This window comes from Monopterus albus, unplaced genomic scaffold (assembly GCF_001952655.1).
Source record: "Monopterus albus unplaced genomic scaffold, M_albus_1.0 scaffold93.1, whole genome shotgun sequence".
In the NCBI taxonomy this organism is placed as follows: Eukaryota; Metazoa; Chordata; class Actinopteri; order Synbranchiformes; family Synbranchidae; genus Monopterus; species Monopterus albus.
In genome coordinates, this window is record NW_018127973.1 from 1,064,766 (window position 1) to 1,083,876 (window position 19,111).

The following is a 19,111-nucleotide window of genomic DNA, read 5'->3' on the forward strand; positions in this document are numbered from 1 at the left end:
GTATGGCCCTCACGACAAACCCAGTGCGCATATCAAGGACCCCCAAGGGGCTGAAGCCGAACTGAACTCTCCAGCTTGGCAGCGGGAGGCTTTTGCGCAGCGGCAGTGGGTCGCATTTTGACATCTCTCTTTCTCTTTCTCTCTCTCTGAGAGAGAGAGCGAGCCCTGATGAACCAGGGCGAAGGAGGAAAGGGCTGGGACAGGGAGGAATCGCTGGAGGGAGGGATGGCTGAATAACGAGGAGAGAAACACCCACTCTGGAGTGACCGAACTGTATCCGGAGAGAAGGAGTGAGAGGAAGAGGAGTAAGAAGAAAGAGGGATCCTTGGGGAGGCAGAAGCAGCAGTATTCTGGTATTCTGAGGATTTCCTTTGGGGGATAAAAGGACGCTGTGAATTGATGACTGGAGAGGTATGAAAGGATTTCATTCAGTGTGTGTGTTCGATTGAATCAGGCTCAGGTGCGCGGCGCTGGTTGATTAAAGCAGATAGTTTGACCCAAATCTGGGTGAGGAACGTAATTCACGCCGGTCAGCAGAACACTGAAATAATCACTGAAGACAAATCTTTGCTTGCAGTCTGTGAATCAAACTTGTGCAGTCCCACAGGTAAAGCGAAAACGAAACATGTAGCTTTTTATTTGGGTCCAGACCTGTTTCACATCATGAAATAATGTTTTTCCATAACCTTTATAAGCAGTCTTGGTTGAAACGTGCTGCCAGGGTCGTTTGCGGTCCTGTAGTTCAATTGCATTTGAACACGTGTGCAAACTGTTTCCACAAATAGCCTAAAAGCATGTACATTCAGCGAATAATGCTTAATTTTAATGAGGGCGGCGTCATTATCATTAACCAATTAACCAGTGCAAAGTTGCCCTTTGGTTTGCGAGAAAAGGAAATTGCGCCAGGTGGAATTTTTAGATTTTGTTTTGTTTTGTTTAACGCGAGTTATGCTGTATCTTAAGAATCCCATGAGGAGAGAGAGAGAGACTGTCTAGTCTCAAGTTATTGGGTGAACTTTCATTTGTGTGTGTTGAGAGCGTGCTTGTATTTGTATCAGTGCATGAGTGTTAGACAGAGACAAGGAGTGAAAATAATTAGTTTAATCCTTTTTCATTTCTCATCTCGTGTCCTGAGGCAAATGAATGTGGGGGGATCAATCCTATTTCCTAGAGTATTCTATATTTATTTGCACACATTGTCATTTTTCTGGCCTTATGACAGTGTCTGAATTGGAGGAACTGCTTGTTCTTTCAGTTCCATGGGGTTACCTCCACAGCAACAAAAGAGTCCAGCTTGAAACAACTTTGGTTTCACGTGCTGTTTTATTCATGGGATTCTCCATGAGGTGTGTATGTGTGTTTCCCCATGAGAAAAATGATAAGATGTCTGTGTCAAGCTGTGTGTGTAACTGTGAGTGGCAGGCTGGAGAGCAGGTGATAAGGAGGGGATGAGAAGGAGAGGGTGTGGAGAAGGTGCAGAGAACAGAAAGTGAGGGGTGAAAGGCAAAAAAAGATGATGGGAGAAGAGGAGAGGAGCTGTTGCGTTGGCTCTCCTAGCTGGATGATGGCACTCACCAAATGTTCCTGGTATGGACTGTCAGTCAAACTTTCATCTGCTTGTCTGTCACTCTGTCTGCCCTCCATTCTTTATCTGTCAGCCTTTTTGTTAATTCTCTTCTCTTCTCTCAAACAAAGTCCTCCACTGTTTGGCCCTCGGCCCGCTCTGTGTAGGCGGGAGTCTCGCCTGCTGCTCTGTGGTCAGTCTAGACTGTCAGGCTGCTGCTCTCTAATTGTATCAAAGTGGATATTAGACAGCAGGAACTGATTCTAGATCCGTGCCTTAGGGCTGTGTGTGCAAGGTGGGACAGCTTGACCCACAGCTGCTCTGTGCAGCTGAATGGCATTCTTTCTGTCACAGAAATGGCCATTTACTTCTGCCTCTCTCTGCCTTTTTCTTTCTCAGTTTTCTCCACTTTGCTCAGATTTTTCTTCTTTGTTTTCAGCGCAGTCTCTTTTGCTTTCTGTGCAGGTCTAGACTGCTGGTTATAAGGATGTTCTCAGCAGGGCAGGTCAGGTGGTGCTTTTGGGCTCCACTGGTGTTACTGGCCCTAGTTTCCAATTTCCCCAGTAAGGCACAGGGTCAAGGTAAGCACCATCTTCTCTTCTCTGATCTTCTCTCTCTGCTTCTCACCTTCCCATCTCACTCCAGTCCCCTCCTTCTAAGTTGCTCCCCTCCATCTGACCTTTCTTTGCCTTTAAACCTTCCTCCATTTACCACCTTGGCAAGCTACCTTCCTCCTGTCTGTTCCCTTCATCACTCTCCTCCCCTTCTTTCCCTCCAGCCTCACCTCTCTGACCTCCTCTATCTCCATATCCCTCCCTTGTTTCCAGCTCATTTCTCCATCTGTCTTCTCTCTTTGATGTGCAGGCTCGGTCCAATCACAGTACATCACGATCATATCACGTCCATATCATTTCATCCTGGCAGCGTGGCATCTGCAATACTCACAACACTGCTCCCAATGCTACCAAGCTTTATAGGCGAAGTTCAATAAATGTGCTGTAACAATGTGCTTCAAGCTGTGATAATTTTCTGCGTAATGTACCAGGCAGTATATAATGCTTCACTGTGCTTCACAATCAACCTCACCTTAGCAACCCTGATGTAATCAGAGCGAGCCTCATCACAAAGTGGGTTGTTGTCTGGTTTGGGCAATGTTTTCGGTGACAGACGTTACAAATCTGGACGCAGTCTTACTGTATGTTAATATAGTCTCATAGTTGTATGTGTCATAATGTAACAGCTGTGTTTTGATGTTCTGACACTCTCCTCTAGCATCTGTTTATACAGTCAGTGTATTGGCTCCAGATTCAAAGTTTCACTGACTGTTAATCTTCTCTTATCATGTGATCAAGACCAGGTGATTTAGTGATAGTAGGAGTCGGGTGCTGTTATTTCGACAGACTGGGAAAATTCAGCTTGTATCAACAAAATTGATCCTACAGCTTTTTTCTGAATCCTATAACCACAGTGTGTGTGTGTGTGTGTGTGTGTGTGTGTATATTTGCAGCTGGCAGAGCTAGGTGCAGAGAATCAGATCTGTTGTTGTTACTTGGACAGCAGTCATATGGAAAATGACCCTGAGGGACAGTTAAACGTTTAGCTGACCCTGTTTCGTGTGTGTACAGCTCACATTCCTCCCAGGATGTGGAGTTAGAGGAGCACAGAAGAGGCAGGTCTTTGTGTAACAGAAATCAATTAAAGATTTTTTTTCTCTATTTGAAGTTATTTAAAATCAATAATTCACATATGACATGAGCCTTTTGATATTTTTACTGCTAAATTTAAGAGGAATTCCACAAAAACAGGTTTTTGTGTGTAAAATCCATTTTTTCCTTAAAACTTCAAGCTGCTTTGTGTTTACCAAAGGAGGCCCTAAATAAAATGAAAATAGGGTTTTCAGTTTTCTTCTGTATTTCTGCAGCCATCTTTTAGTTTTCTTCCCATTTCTTCTGTACTGCCTCCTTCCTTTTTGCTCTTTCTCATAAGTTTGTATTCCAGTTTTCAATAGCAGTTCTGTGGGTGTTTTTCCCTGCAGGTAGACCGAAACGAGAGGCAAGACAGAAGTGTGACAGGATAAATTAGGCTGGGATTTGATTCGAGCGACATGGACGACCTCCCAGACGCTGTTGGAGCGTGCCCTGCTCAGTCCCCTCATTAGGAAGCATGTGATAGCCATTAAATTTTACCCGGTCTGTCCCTGTAAGCTGCAACATCTGGTCAGCGGGGATTTTAGCTTGTGGATTAGTGTGTTCTACTCGTGGAGGATGTTTGTATATACAATACAATGTCTGGTTATCATCAGGAACTCCCACTATCAGAGTGGGTCAGGAAGGCTTGTTCACTGCAAGAGATGTAGCAGATGACCTGGCATCAAACAAAAACAATACTTTAATTTTATGTCTGAGAATGTTTCCTCTTTGGTGTGTAATTACTGTATATTCTATTCCAGAAATGGTTAAGGATCAATAGATTTTATTTTTGTCTAACGTGTTTATGTTCTTGTGTCAAATTTGTTAGCCCACTTTGCTTTATTGTTGTTCATATCTTACAAAATCCCTCTTTTCATTTTCCAGTGGTCGAAAGTAACCATGTACATGTATGTAAGCACAATTTTGAGATATCTGTACTTTTGTATTATCATTTTATGCTACTTTGTACTTTTTACTCCACTACACTTATTTTATAACTTTAGTTACTCTTCAGAATCAGATTAATGCAAAAATACAGTAAGGCTATAAGACTGATCCCTGGTGGGAAATTCACAAGCTGCCCAGCAGTAATTCAAATTAAAAGCATATAAGCTAGTTAAAACTAGCTCCCCCTTTACCAGCTGCAACATTAAATGTGATGTACACAATAATGCATCAGTAAATACAATATGATATACATGAATGTGAAATGTGCCATTCTGCACAATAAGTACTTTTAGTACTTTAGGCTTGATTTGATGCTTATTTTGATAATACATTTGTACTTAAGTAACATTTGAATGCAGGATTTGTAACAGAGTATTTTTTTTAGTTTTGCTGCTTTTACTTAAGTGAACAATCTGCGTACTTCCTCTATTTGTTCACTCTGCCTTTTCACAATATCTGACTATTTTTAATGTTTCAGGTTCCGTGTCTTGTTTGTTGTTTTGTTGCTATCGTCCTGTTTGGTGGCTCAGTTTCTGGCTGTCTGATTTTAGTAAAATTCACAAAGCTTAACATAGTGTGGGCCAGGACAGACGTCTGTCAGCAGAAAAGGATTCTCTCAGTAGTATTGATCCTGAATTGGTCATAGATGAGTTTGCTAAGGTCAAGTTCAGGAGGCATAGCTTCGTTAGCCCAAGAAGTTACTTTGCCTAGACAAATGTTTTCCTTTTTATATTGGGTTCCTGAGCTGTTTAATCAAGTTATTTTTGTATGCATTGTATAAAATTTCCATTTTGCTTTATTTAATTTATTATACAGTATTTTTATTAAAATGTACATATTTGCATTAGTCTTGTCAGTGAGCAGTAGTGTAGACCGAGAACACAACCTGCACTGTTACAGAAATAAGTTCCTGATGACCGAAGCCCAAGCTAGGCAGCACTAAGTTAAACATGATCATTTTTCTTTCTGACAAGAGCTTCATTTTGGTTATTGTTGTAATATAAATGCCTAATTATGTACCATCTTCTTGATGAAGCCACAACAAAGAGGCATTTCTTTTCCTCCAGGATTTTTCCTGGCTGAGTATCTGCTGTTACGGAAATACTTTTATGCTCTTTCATGTGCAGTCAGTGCCAGATCATACCCCCATCTCCAAGTGATGCAGCCTTTCAACACTAGAAATTTTTTGTAAGGATGAAAAATATTCAGGGCTGAAGCCTCGAATGATCAGACTTAAGTACTTCACTGTCGCGACGATGTTTTCATGCTGGTACCGTATGTAGTGCCCTATTTTACGCCAAATGTTGTGCCGAGTGTTCATCCCAAAGGATTTGAGATGAGTTTAATAAGTTTACATAACATTTTCTCAGTAACACTGTGGAGTGACGAGATGCTCTTTGGCAAACTTCAGATGCACACTGATGTCTTTTTTTAGAGAGCAGCGGCTTCCTGCGTGGCGTCCTGCCACGGACGCCGTGCCGTTTGTATGGTAGACTCATCAGCAGAGACGTTAACTGTCTCCGCTGAATCCTTTAAGCCTGTAGCTGATACTCTGGGCTTCCTTTTTTACCTCACTGAGATGATGCCTTCTGAGACATAGCTGTGTACCCACATCTAGGGAGAATAGTCACACCATTAAATTGTCTTTAGAGAGAATTTGTCCGACTGTGCTCTGATGAATGTCTAAATGTCTTTGAGAAAACTTTTTAACCCTTCGCAGCTTTGTGCTAATCAACAGTTCTTGATTGTATATTTTCTGAGGTCTCTTTTATGAGACAAGTTCACATCCACAAATCCTTCCTTTCAATAGTAAAATGCTTTTCATATGTAAAAGTAGCTCCAACTTTTACTCCTGAGTTTTTTTGTTATGACATTGTTGGCTGAGAGGTTCATACTTTTTTTTTTCAGCCTATGATGTGAATGAACAATACAATGACTTGTATGATATTGGTTCAAATATATTTTTCTTCATTGTTGGAACTCACAGTAGATAAAGATCTGACCCATAAGTGCAGGAAATTCCAAAGGATTCACTTATTTTTTGTTATTGTATTTGATTATAAGCCAGTAGTGTTGAACAAATTACATTTTTGAGCTGATGGCACTAAGAAAAGCCAAGACTCAAAAAAAGTTAGTGGAATTTACAGACAGGTGACACATTATAGGAAAAAGCTATAGATGAGTATCCCCATCTATAGGGCACGAGGGGTCACTGAAATAGTTTGAGTAATGAAAATGATGACCTCCACAGTCACCAGATCTCAACTCAGCTGAACACCTATGGGAAGTTTTGGACCTATGTGATGGACACCACCAAGTGTGGAAACATCTTTTGGAAGAATAGTGTTCATCCTTCTGCTTCAGAGACTTTTAGAATCATTGCAAAGATGCATTGAAGCTATTCTGGCAGCACGACATTGTCCACCTTCCTACCTTACCAAGACATTATTGGGTTTTCCTTTCATTTGTCACCCCTCTGTGTTTAGGAACTTTGATTATTTGTACCAAATTTTATGGTAAATCATCCAATAGCTGTCAACGTCTCTGGAAACCAAAAAATATCAGCATCATGGTGGTGCCACAAGAAAACTCAAGAAATCACCAGAACATAATATAAATGTTTACACAAAATGTCATGTAGATATATTCAAATATTGCAAAGACCTGGACCAAGAGGCAGGCAGACATCGCCATCCATTGCACAAAGGCACATGAGTGAAATGGAGCATTCTGTACAGTATTATATTGCCTATAAATTACCTTTTGGTAAGTTTCAGATGTTGTACTGTATGAATTGACTTTTAGGAGACAGGAACTGAGGACAATATACAGCCTGTACTGCATATTATGAAGCTTTGGGTACAATGGATCTCACCTCCTCTGTCTACCCCTTGGAAATGGCTCTGATACTGTTGTTAATGCAGAAACTGAACAATGTGCAACACAATAGGTTTTTACCTCACATTTCTTTTTCATTACCTTCCCTGTAGAAAGCACTGAAAATAGAAATGTAGATTTAGTTTTCTGCTCAGTCCTCAATCAGTGCAAGGAGTGACCTGGTACTTTTTGTTACCGTTTTCTATGCAGCAGTAACAGAAGCAGGATAGATGGATGGTGGATATGCACCACAGTTACATCTGATCTCTGGCCTCATTGTCAAGGAATTAAAACATCTCATGTTTTACTGTTAATTAAGCTTTGTTTTTTTGTGTATTTAATAGTATTTACTCAAGAAGTTAGTCAAGAGACCTAATGTGAGTGGGTTGTCCTGTGTTTGTGCTTTTTGTGTACATAGTTAATTATTGTAATTGATTTTGTTGATTGGTTGTAAGCCTGGGTCAATATCACGCTTCAGGACACGTCACAGAAAATGATGTGCTCGAGAGCACATTTACAAAGATACTGCACTTTCTGAGTATGCGTGTCTGCTGTAGATACTTGTGTGTGGCTAGAGGGCAGCCTGGTGAATTAGTATGAGTGAAAGTGTTGGCTGGTAATTCCAGCTATAATGAACAGGGAGAGAAGCCAATGATGAAAAATCATTTATTCATAAACAAAAGAGGGGATGAGCTGGAACAACCTGTTTGGAATTTAAAAACTGCTAAATTATCCAAACCTGGCCCGCTGTCACCTCACCACTCTGCTGCTGTTGTTGATGGTAATCCAACTTGTCATAATCACCAGCCACTTTGGGCTAAATGGAGCATTGAATCGTTGGAGATATGATGTGCAGGAGGGTCTCGAATTTTACCCTGTATTGCTGGAGCTTGTAGATAATGTTGTGTGATTGTAAATAAACAAAATTAACTTTAATTAACAGGAACATGAGTTGATGATGGTTTCTGAAAATGATCTTTGGAAGTATTGATACAGGAACAACAGAAACAGCAGTGTATGTTGGTGTAGAAATCCAGTTCTCACTACATCCAATATGCATGCGTATGCCAAATTACACAGTATGGTTGCCACAGTGTAGGTAGGAATAGCAAGTGTGAGGTGAAGTAGATGCAGTGTGAAAAGCATGAAATGGGTTACAAGCATAGTAGAATGAAGACATGCTTCCTAAGAGTGGAGCAGTGTGCAGAGCCTGGAGTGATGCAGGGTTGAGCAGATATTGTAGTAGAACAAGGTGTTAAATCAGCTGCTCGGGACGGGGTTTTCTAGGAATCACTGGGAAAAAAAAAACGAGTTCCTGTAGTGGTTAGAAAATGTCACCTGTTTAAAATGAAACAGCCAGGCCGGTCTGATAAACTGGACCGGAATGAGTGAAACCGCAAAGAATTACAGTGGAATAGAATTTGGACCCTACTGACGTTATCAATTATAACATTTTACAAAGTAACGTGGTTGTTTTTACAAGAATGGGGTGGGGACATCACAACGATGGGCAAGAAACATGAGTGGTGAGACAACATGAGGTTGCAAACAAGGCTATGAACAGATTATCTGTCTGTGGTAAAACTACACCAAAAATATTGCTGTCTCTCATTTTAGTGGGGTAAAAAACAAAGGGGATTTTTGTCATATGTTGTGGCCCTGTGATGTGTTGCAACCTTTCTGGAGTTCAGTAATCTGTGTAATCTCTGTGCTCTGTGTCATCTGGGCTTTGTACACTAGGCACAAGCAAATGAAACACTTGATAGATTCTAAAGGAAATACACTGATCTTGCACTTCTAGCTGCAAGGACATGTGTAGTGCTTAAATGGGTGTCCCAATATGTAACTACAGTTTCACATTGGCTAAATGAAATGGTTCTTAATAACATTTACTATGAGCTGGGCATTTGACTTTCGGGGACTCTAGGAAAGAAATCTGACTTGTATTTATGATATTGGCTAATTTGTTGCTTTGTTCTTGTTACTTTAATGCATCTTGTAAATATCTATATTTACTTTGTGAATGGGAAAAGAAGAATTTTAAAATAAAGGGATAAAAAAATCTCATGCTAACACAACTATATTAGAATAACTGTAAACTATAATAAATATTTAAAGCAGGTGGGTCATAATTTTACTGTTTGCTTTGTTGTACTCGTATTGCTCCATCTTTGTTGAAGCAATGTTGCTGTTGAATACCAGAGTCTTTCATTCTTGTTTAACTCAGTGTTCTTGTTAATGATATGGTGGTGGACAACGCAACGAAACACCCAATTACTGGAACTATTCTTGTGTGTTAGATGAGCAGACTCATCCCTGTCTGTCATCCGTCATCTCCTGCATACATAACCTAGTTGAGAAATTTACGGTGATTTGATTGGCAAGCATGAAAAATATTAAGACGTCCTTCACCAGACTGCACACAGGAACAGACTCTTAATATTCAGCCAGCCCTAAAGAGAGATCTCACTCTCACACCGTGTGCGCTCACAGTGCAGCAGAGAGAGAGATGCATGACACTTACACAGGTGGGGTGGGGGGGGCTCTTAAAGAACAAGTGAGGGGATGCAAACGAGGAGAAGATGCTGTGATAAAAGAGCATAAAAGAAGACAAGGGAGAGGGAGAAGGGAGTTTAAGCCCAAGGATAAGAAGAAGAGATGGGCCTGTTCCATAAAAGCAGCAGAGGAGATAAAAAGAGGTAGAAAGAAAAAAGCCACAGTGGATTTGAGTTAAGTGCTATCTCGGCGAGCAGAGTAACTCCTGTACTGACGAGACAGTGACCACATCAAACGACGTGTGCTGCAGCATTGAAAAGGCATTAAACACACTCACACGCATGCATGCTTGCTTCATCTGTCCAGTAGTTATCTTGTGGAGACGGTGCAAGCCAGCAGTTGTCATCCATAAATCCTGACGCCACTGTTGCCTGAATGTGGAGTCAGTACTGGGTTGATCCAGATAGAGGGGAAAAGATTGATGGAAACACAGTGAAGGAAGTGGAGGAGATGACGGAAATGAAGGGTAGAGGGAGAAAGAATCAACATGGTGGAAAGGAGATGAAAAGAACTGGCAATGAAAAGGAACAAAAATCAAGAAGCTCCGGAGACAAAGGAAAGACATGAGGCAGTACAAAGTGAAAAAACAATGTGTCACAATATTCCACATTATGAGAGATTGTTGAGCAAGGAAAGAAAGAAAAGTGAGAGGAAGAAAAGAAGTGACACCAAGTGAGAGAAGCGGGATGAAAAGAAGCCAACACAGAGGAGGATGTGTCACCAAATCAGGACATGAGGAGAAGAAGAAGTTTGCACAGGAAGTTGAAACGGAGACAAGGAATGAGGGATGAAGATGAAGTAAAGTGGAGGATTGGACAGAGTGTTTACTCGTACTATCAGGAGTCCCCTGCTAGCTTTTACTGCTTCTAATCCTGGGAAGAGTTATCCTTCCTCAAACTGGAGCGTCAAGCTGTGCTTATATCACTCCAACCCAGATAATTCCAGTTCATACTGATCTGCCAGTTAGAAGTCTTTTCTGGTTCACATTGCCTACAGAGTAATTACTTAAAATCATACTTCAAAGGTTCAGCTGAATGAGCAGAGGCTGTGTTAATGATCTTTTTTAAGGGATTTCTATAATTTTCTGCTGTTGGGGTTTGTCATATTTTTTTTATTAAAGTTTCAGTGACTCAGAATATTTACTGGTTCTAAATGCTGTTGCTTAGCAGTAATTGCCGAAAATCCTGCCAAAAGGCTGGAGCTGGATTTACTACCTGGCGAGAAACTTATGGCAGGAGCTGCTGGGAGCTTGTTAATTCCAGTGGTGTAACTCTTTCAGACAAATTGCTCTTGTTTGTGTGATATACTGATGCATGGTATATGCACTTTAAGCATATGGGACATTTTGAGCCATCTAGTCAGCGTTTCTACAGTGTTTCCACAAAATATTTTATTATGAGATACAGAAAGCGGACGTGTAACGTGTTTCACAAAAGAAACTTGGCTTAAATTCAGAGAGATCCTGTGAAATGTTGAGCTCTCGGATGATATTTATGGCTGCATGATGGTAAACAAGTGGAGACGTGCCATTTGTGAAGGGTAATTTATATCAGAGACCCTCATGTTCTATCAGCATCCACAGCTATTGGGCCTATTATGTCCATATTCATTAATTACAGTTGCTGTCTCTGGAATTGCCTCCAATTTATAGCCCTTGACATACATTCACAGCAGAAAAAGTCGTAGTTGGCCCATTCATTTTTATGCAGGTCTTTTTTTTATTATTATTATAATTCAGTGGGTGTATGTGTTCATTGACATGCAAAGCAAAGATCAAGGTATTCAAGGCAATTTTTACCCCATTATTAGCACCCTGTCTGCCAACTCAGTTCACCCACTATGAAGCATACACTAAATGATACCAGAGTAATTATCTATCGAGCTGAAATTATTCATAGATTCTTATTGTGTGGTGTAATTTTTACCCTTTCATCCTATACACTTCGATTATTTCGTACAGTAGGTGGTGTGGTGTGATTACTTTGTAAAAGTGAGCGAAATGTGAAGTGCCGCACTGTGTGTCTGCAAAAAGTTTAATTTTAATTTTCTTTTTGGCTTCTTTAAGAGTTGGGACTTGACTTTAGTTTGTGAGGTGTCTAAAATTATAGGGCTGTTTGGAATGAAAGTCATGGCTGAAATAATTTTTCTGTAAAGAGTTTAACTTTTTAAAACTTTTCTCCTTTTAATAACTGACTTTCAGTAAGTAAAGAAAACGTGTAACATTATTGCACTTAAGCTAGACTTGACTTTATTTTGGTCCAGCCTCTGTGTCAAATTCCCCCCCAAAAATCTGAATTTACTATATATACACAAAATCACTGATGATGAGAGGTTAGATACAGTAACCATGAAGGTCGTTGTCATTTAATTTGTAGTTGCTGAGCTGTGTGTTTCTAACATTTCCACATACGCTACAATATAATATTCAGAAAATACAGCACATTCTGGTTGTAGTCTGAATGGGATTTTCCACTGAGAAAGATTTGTTCTCATCAGCAAGTGAAAATCCTGCACACTATACCTCAGGTTTGTTAACATCAAATTACCTGTTGTTTTCTGTAGACGCCATCCTTTTAAAGCCTATTGTAAAGTCTTTGTGACTGCACTACAACAGACAGACCAGTCAGTGTCTGTGGAGTTGAAGGATCACTAATTTGGATCAGTAGAGGTCCTTCAAAATTTATTAGGGCTTAATAGGATACTTAAATGGACTCCAATATTTGAAACTTTTTTTATTCCCCAGAAGCATCGAGTACAGAGTTAGTTTGAGTAGCAGGTAGGGATTTCTTGGGCTGATACATTCAGCCTGTCTCAGCACTGTTCTCAATCCAAACCTGTTTCTATGTGCCAAAACTTTCACAACCTTCCCAGTTAGACAGCTGTTGACATTGTACAGAGAAAATGTAGTTCTTTTAAAGGTTTTCTATTTTTGTTAACATGCTGAAAATTCAATACATCAGTTTAGAAAGTTTTGTACAACCCCATCTGTGTTGTCCTTGGTTTATTGGTTTACTATATGTCAAAGTATCGGAGTCATTGCCGTTGAAGGATCTTACAGGCTACAGTTAAGTTTGAAAGGGTGCCGACATGTAAAATGGCTCTACGTTGGTAGTGTCATCAGATTTGTGGATGATGGAGTTCACTCTGTTAGAAACTTTGTCAAAACATTAAACATTAGATGTTTGTGGTAATATTTTGTATGTAAACTAACAGAATATTAGAGCAAAACTGTGAAATGGTGATGTGTGTCACAGACATAAAAGTTATGACAGTGACTTTTGCTTTCATCTGAGGTGAATTTGTATTACTCCATAATACCACATTATGGTCTCTCTGTTCTTGCTTCTATGCTGTGTCTGTTCTTTTCATTAGCTGTCTGTCTCCCTGCTTGTGGATTAAAAACAGTGAAATGTTCTTCGCTTCCTCAGCTCGCTCCTACAAAATACTGCTTGTGTGTTTGTAAGAAATCACAGACTGCACACACACAAACACTCATGCAGAGAATGGCTTCTCTCACCACTTGTAACAGGCCACTACAAATTTGTTTTCATTAACACAGGGCTGGAAAGTACAGTGAGGTGCTGAGGATGCACACCATGTGTTTCTCCTCAGCATAGATCAGAAGCGTACACACAGACGCTCCTACACACACACACACTGGGCATGCAGGTACAGACATTTGCTTCCCTCTATGTATCATTTTTCCTTGGAATAAAAGAGAATTTGACTGGAAATAGTTTGATGTAAGCCTTTTAAACCTTTCTCATGCTGAAGCAAACTGAAGCTGAGCTGCATTATGATTTCAAAAACTTCAAAATTGAAATTCTCTCCCTCCCTCCCTCTGTGTTCTTCTGATTATCCGTGTATCCATTCTCTCTTTGAGTCACATTGGTTTATGGCTTTTTGGTGTCTTAGTGGCGTTTTGTGGTTTAACCATTGACTTGCTGTCATGTTAGCACATCTTTATAATTAATATCATTTTCATTCATCAATGCATGAGGTATTTGTAGTAGTCCTCTGGCTTTTCCAAAGCTGATTTAAATGTTTTTAATTGCTTTTCAGTTCCAGCTCCGAGAAGGCTGCGTTTCAAAGTGCTGAGCTCAAGTAAGCTCCTTGTTTCATGGAAGGAACCCAGAGGAGACTTTGACAGCTACCTGTTCCTCTACAACAGTATACCAGGTAGAATGACTGTGCATGTGCTCGCACACACAAACACACACACGCACAGAAAATGCTTCTATAGCATGTCAAAGAGAAGAGGGACTTTTTTGGCCAAGTATCCCATTATGACTTGGATTTTCTCTTTTTTAGGAAGGATTATGTAATTTACTTCTTAGCAAAGCTCTTCTGAAGGGCTTACACTCCCGAGAGATGTGGAGGACTCAAAGTTTGTCCTGCACTTCTACCAAGCTTGAGACAAAGGAGTGTTTTTGCTGCATGTCAGCAGATTTTAAACGGAGACTGATAGAAACACAGGGCAGTAGGACCTTCACCAGGACAGCTGACTGACAGCGGCAGCCATAGCAGTCGTTCATTCAGCATTAAACAGCATTATCACTACATGGAGTTGTGGGCATGATGGACACCTGACATCCTGCATTTGTCAGGAGTCAATTATGGGACAGACACTTTCTGGGCATGCACACTGTAGTCACTAATCACCGTAATTACCACTGACATCTCTGTCGTCACCGTGCCCCTACCTTCACAGTCGTACTTCTCCTCTTACAGTTGTCAGTTCCTTGACAACTGCTGCAGCGCTACCTGTATTTGTGTTGTATTACTGCTGTGCTGAACACTGCTGGCAGTTCGTTCACATCTGCTGATAAAAAAGAATGACGAAGACTGAACAAGCAGTCTGTGACATAAAACTTGTTTCTTACAAGCAACTCTTTGTGAGAAACGTTACTATAACGTGACATTTTCTTGCTGCCTCCTCAGACAGCTGAAAAGAGAACAAAAGCTGAGATTTATGTCCATTTCCTCTCGGGGACGAATGAAGCAGTAGCTCACTGACATTCAGCAAATCCAATAAAAAAACGACTTTTGAAGTGCCGTTGCTGTTCCCGTAGAAGGTTTGGCTAATAAAACCGTCTTTGCTGACAAGAAGGATGATGAAACCTGTCTTAATGTCCAGTCTGTTCTGACTCCTGTAGTTTGTCAAATGAAGTGAATAACTGGCACAGTGAAGGTCAGTAACACCGGCTGAAGTCCCTTTTGTTGAGAGAGAAAACACCATTTTAGATTACACAAGGGCCAGCTAACATTTTATTTATTTCCCCGTTTCTCAAAGTTTTTTTGGGGGGGGGAAGCAACTAAAGTTCAACAGAATAAGGATTCGGCTTTAAGGTCAACTTACTTTTACCAACAAAAATAACTAGCTTGCTTGGGGTTTTTTTTTTCTTTCTTTTTTTGTAATGCTCTTATCATTTGTCCCCTGACAGTTTTAGCCATTATCAGCTTGTATTTTTGTAGACAAGATTGCTCAGGTCTTTTGCTTTAAAGCTTATTTAAATGAACTGTTTCTCTGTCCAGTGGCTTTATTCTCTATTTTGAATTGTTATGTAACACACAGGCTGATTTTGTGGTAGATAGTGGCTTTAATTAATTAATCTAATCAATTGTGGAACTATCCATTAAAGGCAAACATTGGAGATTTTTAGGCAATTTGAAAAAACAAAAACACCTGAGAAACGCAGCTGGAGTAGCTGTTGTTACATCTAATGGCCACAGGCCAAAGGGCAAACTTCAACAAGCGACGCTAAAGTGAGCTTTGTGCAATTTTGGAAGTATTTTCACGGCATATTTTTCAGTTTTACAACAGAAAAGACTCAAGACATGTAGACTAAGTGGTTGTTCTTATTAAAGGGCAGCCAGCAGGTGCTTCCAGGGAGACTGTGGCTGCTGATAGGCTCCTAGGCTACCTGTTAAGCAGCCTATCAATAACATGGTCTAGTATGGAGTTGGAGCCAGGAGTTGTTTAGCTTAGCATAAAGCCTGGAGCATAGGGAGTCAGCCTGGCTCTCTCCAGAGCTGAAAAAAAAACATCAAATAACAGAGTTGCATTTTTGTTTAATCTGCGTACTAAAATGTAAAATAAGTCTGGTGGTTATACAGAGAATTATTTTCTTAAACAGTTTAATGCTTTTCATTTTAATAACTGAGATACAGCTTGTTAATTCGTGAGCTTCTTAGAGAGTGGGAGGGGTGTCTTTAACCCCCGTTGCCCTTTACCTGTTGGCTATAGCCTCATATGTGGCACACACAGGCTGTTTCAGCCCGAAACGGACATGACAGGGGATGAATCACCTGCTGGGTGTAGAAAATAATGAGGCCTGGTTCTCCCAGTTGAAAAGTTTAACCAGGTGATTGCAGGTAAGCTCTCTAATCCGTATTTGTTGACACAGACTAAACCCATTTCAGTCATGAAGAATATATCTCTGTAGGTAAGGGAAAAACTGTGAAGAAAGTAAAAACTAGAGATGGGCCCGATCTCATCCTATATCAGTATTGGATGCGATATTGACGTCATTCACTCATCAGATATCACACGGACAGGTCTGATCTATAATCCAGTCCGTGCCAGACCATGAACATATGCTAACCTACAATGTAGCATAACGCAACGTGAGACGCGTCATCAATCCAGATTTTGTTCCACATCTTACCGTAAACCCACGGCAACTTCAGTCTGTAACCACGTGAGTAAATAACACTAGCTGCTGGTTTGACCAAAATGTCACTTTGGAGATATTTTAGTCTGGAAATGCCGAAAAGCAAGAGAGCTGCTGATTTTTTCCATAAATGTACAGACTTACAGCAGACAACCCAAAGGCTACAGGGATTACAGAGAAGTTCCTCAGCGTCATTATGCTTGACCAGCCACTATCTGTAATGGAGAATGTTGGATTTTGCAGTCTGTTGGAGCACTTAAGAGCCCAGGTGTAATTTGCCATCCAGAAAATATATTTCAGAGACTGCAATACCGAGTGCTGGGTGGTTTTAGCTCTAAGAAATTTGAGACACATAATCTTAGTGCTGGCAGCAGTTGCGTAATGGCCCAGAGAATTTTTGGGGAGAGATCTGGTTTATTGACTAAACTAGTCCCGGTATGGTGTTAGCACTGATCCATGCAATTACCTTACCTGACCCGCCATCCTCTTCAGTAGGATTTATCTCCCTTCTCCTAAAAGCATCGTTAGTCATCACCCTCTTACCCTGCAGGGACAGGGGACAGAAGAGCTGAGAAAGCACACACAGGCACTCCTTATTAATGGCCACATTGATTGCAGAGTCAGAAGTGAAATGGGGCGATAATGTGACCTGATGGCCTGATGGGGATTAACTGCAGACACAAGCACCACACACACACACACACACACACACACACACAGAGTTTTGTGTTTCTGTGTGAGGGTCAGTAATTTATCTGAGCGACAAACTGTATTTTCCTAATCTGAAAACCTAAAACGAACTATAAAGTTTCATCCACTACAAATAAACAGAAAAACACTCACTTTTTTCTATCATTTCACTATTTTTGTGAAGACATCAGCTCTTCACAAAGACAGAAGCACGAGAACATTCACATAAACAAATTCACTATGGAACTAAATATTTTGACCTTGAAGGTAATGTTTGCTTTTGCAACGAAGAATATTAATCAGCTGTTCTGCTGAATTAACATCACATTGGCCCGGTTGTGAGAATGCTAATATTTTGTTTTCAAGCAGCTGAAAATAGCAACAAGACATGACAAACGCTTCATCAGACGTATCCAGGAGTCCAACCTTTTTCCTGTCTTGCTCTTCTTCTCTCTCTCTGTCAGGTGGTCAGCAGAGGGAGATCACTCTGCCTAAATTTCACAATAAGGTGTTGATAACGGACTACAACTCCACACTGGACTACACCTTCAGCATCATCGTCGTCAGCGGCAGCAAGCAGAGCAGACCACTCCAGGGCAGACATAAAGGTGTGTTCATCTATTTTGCTCTATGTTCTGTTGTTGTACTGTGTTGCGTAGTTCCCACCTGCTGTGCTCTTCAGTCTATCAAGTGCTGTTCTGCACTGCTCTGCTCCTCAGTTGTACTTGACACTACACTGTTATGTTTTTCTCTCAAGTCCTTTCAAGCTTTTTGTCTCCTCTCCTCATTTCTCTCCTTTCCTCTCTACTCACCTTTGCTCCGATATACTGTCATGTACTCCTGTGTTGTTTCCTCTCCTTGTTTCCCTTTTCTTCCCTTGTTTTCTCATGTCTGCCTTTTCCTTTTTCTCATTTCCCCGTTTTCTCCTGTTTCCTCTCCTCTTTTCTGCATGTCCTCTTGTTTTCTCTCCTCTCAGTTCTACATATTTCCTCTTGTTTCTTTGTTTTCCTTCTTCTTGTTTCTTTTCCTTTTTTCTCCTTGTTTCCTTTCCCTCCTCCTTTCCTTTTTTCTTTAATATCCTCTCATCTCCTCTGCTTACTTTTCTCAGTAATGGTATAGTCAGCTTTTTCATGTGCTTTATTCTATTTTTTTAACTTTTGTACTCAATTTTCTGCTCTATTTCTCCTGAGTCTCTTTTTATTTGGCTCTGTTTTAATCTGTTTTTTTTTTTTTGCATACATGAATGTGATTTCTTCATTACCATATGTCTCTTTAAAATAACTGCATTTTATTCTATGGAATTCTGCCAATATGTGATTGGTTTGTTTTATCTGCTGTAGCTGAAAAGGGTGAGAGTGACGGAGGAGATGAGACTGGGCCCCAGAGGCTGCCTGATTCAGCGGTACCTCCAGAGGATGCCAACAAGATCTCTGGAGGTAGGACAAATACACGCCAAATCGGGTTCCAGGAAAGGAAGCCATACACAAATCCTTCACTCACATGAATATATAAATAAAATGAATTGCGCTCAGTAGGACTCTGCTCAGAGAGTCCTTTTCAGTCCGTTGCTATGGTGATGTTTGGAGGTAGGAAAAACAGCTGGATGCAACTGTGAAGTGTTTTCCCCTCATGTAGAGTTTACAGTCTACCTTTTGAAGTAGTACTCAGACATCCATCCACCTGGTGGTCTACTCAGCCACCCAGTGAGAGTAAAGATGTCAAAACCATCTTTGCCTCACTGGTGAATCATTCACAGTTTACAGTGTCTCCTGATACGAGGTGATGAGCGACTTGCACTGCTCACTTGTCTGTGTGGCTGCCTGTTAATTTGAGCTCCTCTCCCCAGCAACACCGTTGGGTTCTCTGTTTACTGGAAAAAAGATGCTCTTCTATTAGTAGCATTAATATCGTCATATTTAAATGTCTGCTACCTCGTCTATTATCAAATGTGAGCGAAGAAAGAGAGGCATTCCTTTTTTTTTTTTTTTTTTTTTTTTTTTTGAGTAAACTGACCTGACTTATTTTACCTTAGCCATAAGTTCTAAGGGGAGTCTTTGATTATTGAGTAACCGATAGTTTGTTATATATATTGTTTTTTTTTTGTTTTTTTTTTT

The 19,111-nt window shown here is 40.5% G+C and overlaps 1 protein-coding gene across 8 annotated transcripts in view; it reads left to right on the forward strand.

Annotated features, from left to right (window-relative positions):
- Positions 1–132: 132 nt before the first annotated feature.
- Positions 133–19,111, forward strand: part of col14a1a (collagen, type XIV, alpha 1a) — a 147,209-nt gene continuing 128,230 nt past the window's right edge. For 4 of the 8 annotated variants that reach the window (XM_020608494.1, XM_020608495.1, XM_020608496.1 and 1 more), the window contains exons 1-6: positions 798–906; positions 1,256–1,346; positions 2,030–2,145; positions 13,696–13,812; positions 17,462–17,605; positions 18,338–18,433. In XM_020608494.1, coding sequence (XP_020464150.1) covers positions 813–906; positions 1,256–1,346; positions 2,030–2,145; positions 13,696–13,812; positions 17,462–17,605; positions 18,338–18,433 — 658 coding nt within the window. In that variant the 5' untranslated portion in view covers positions 798–812. Of the gene's footprint in view, positions 412–524; positions 608–797; positions 907–1,255; positions 1,347–1,422; positions 1,588–2,029; positions 2,146–13,695; positions 13,813–17,461; positions 17,606–18,337; positions 18,434–19,111 lie in introns of those variants that run through there. The other 4 variants (XM_020608497.1, XM_020608498.1, XM_020608499.1 and 1 more) reach the window with 4 other exon arrangements.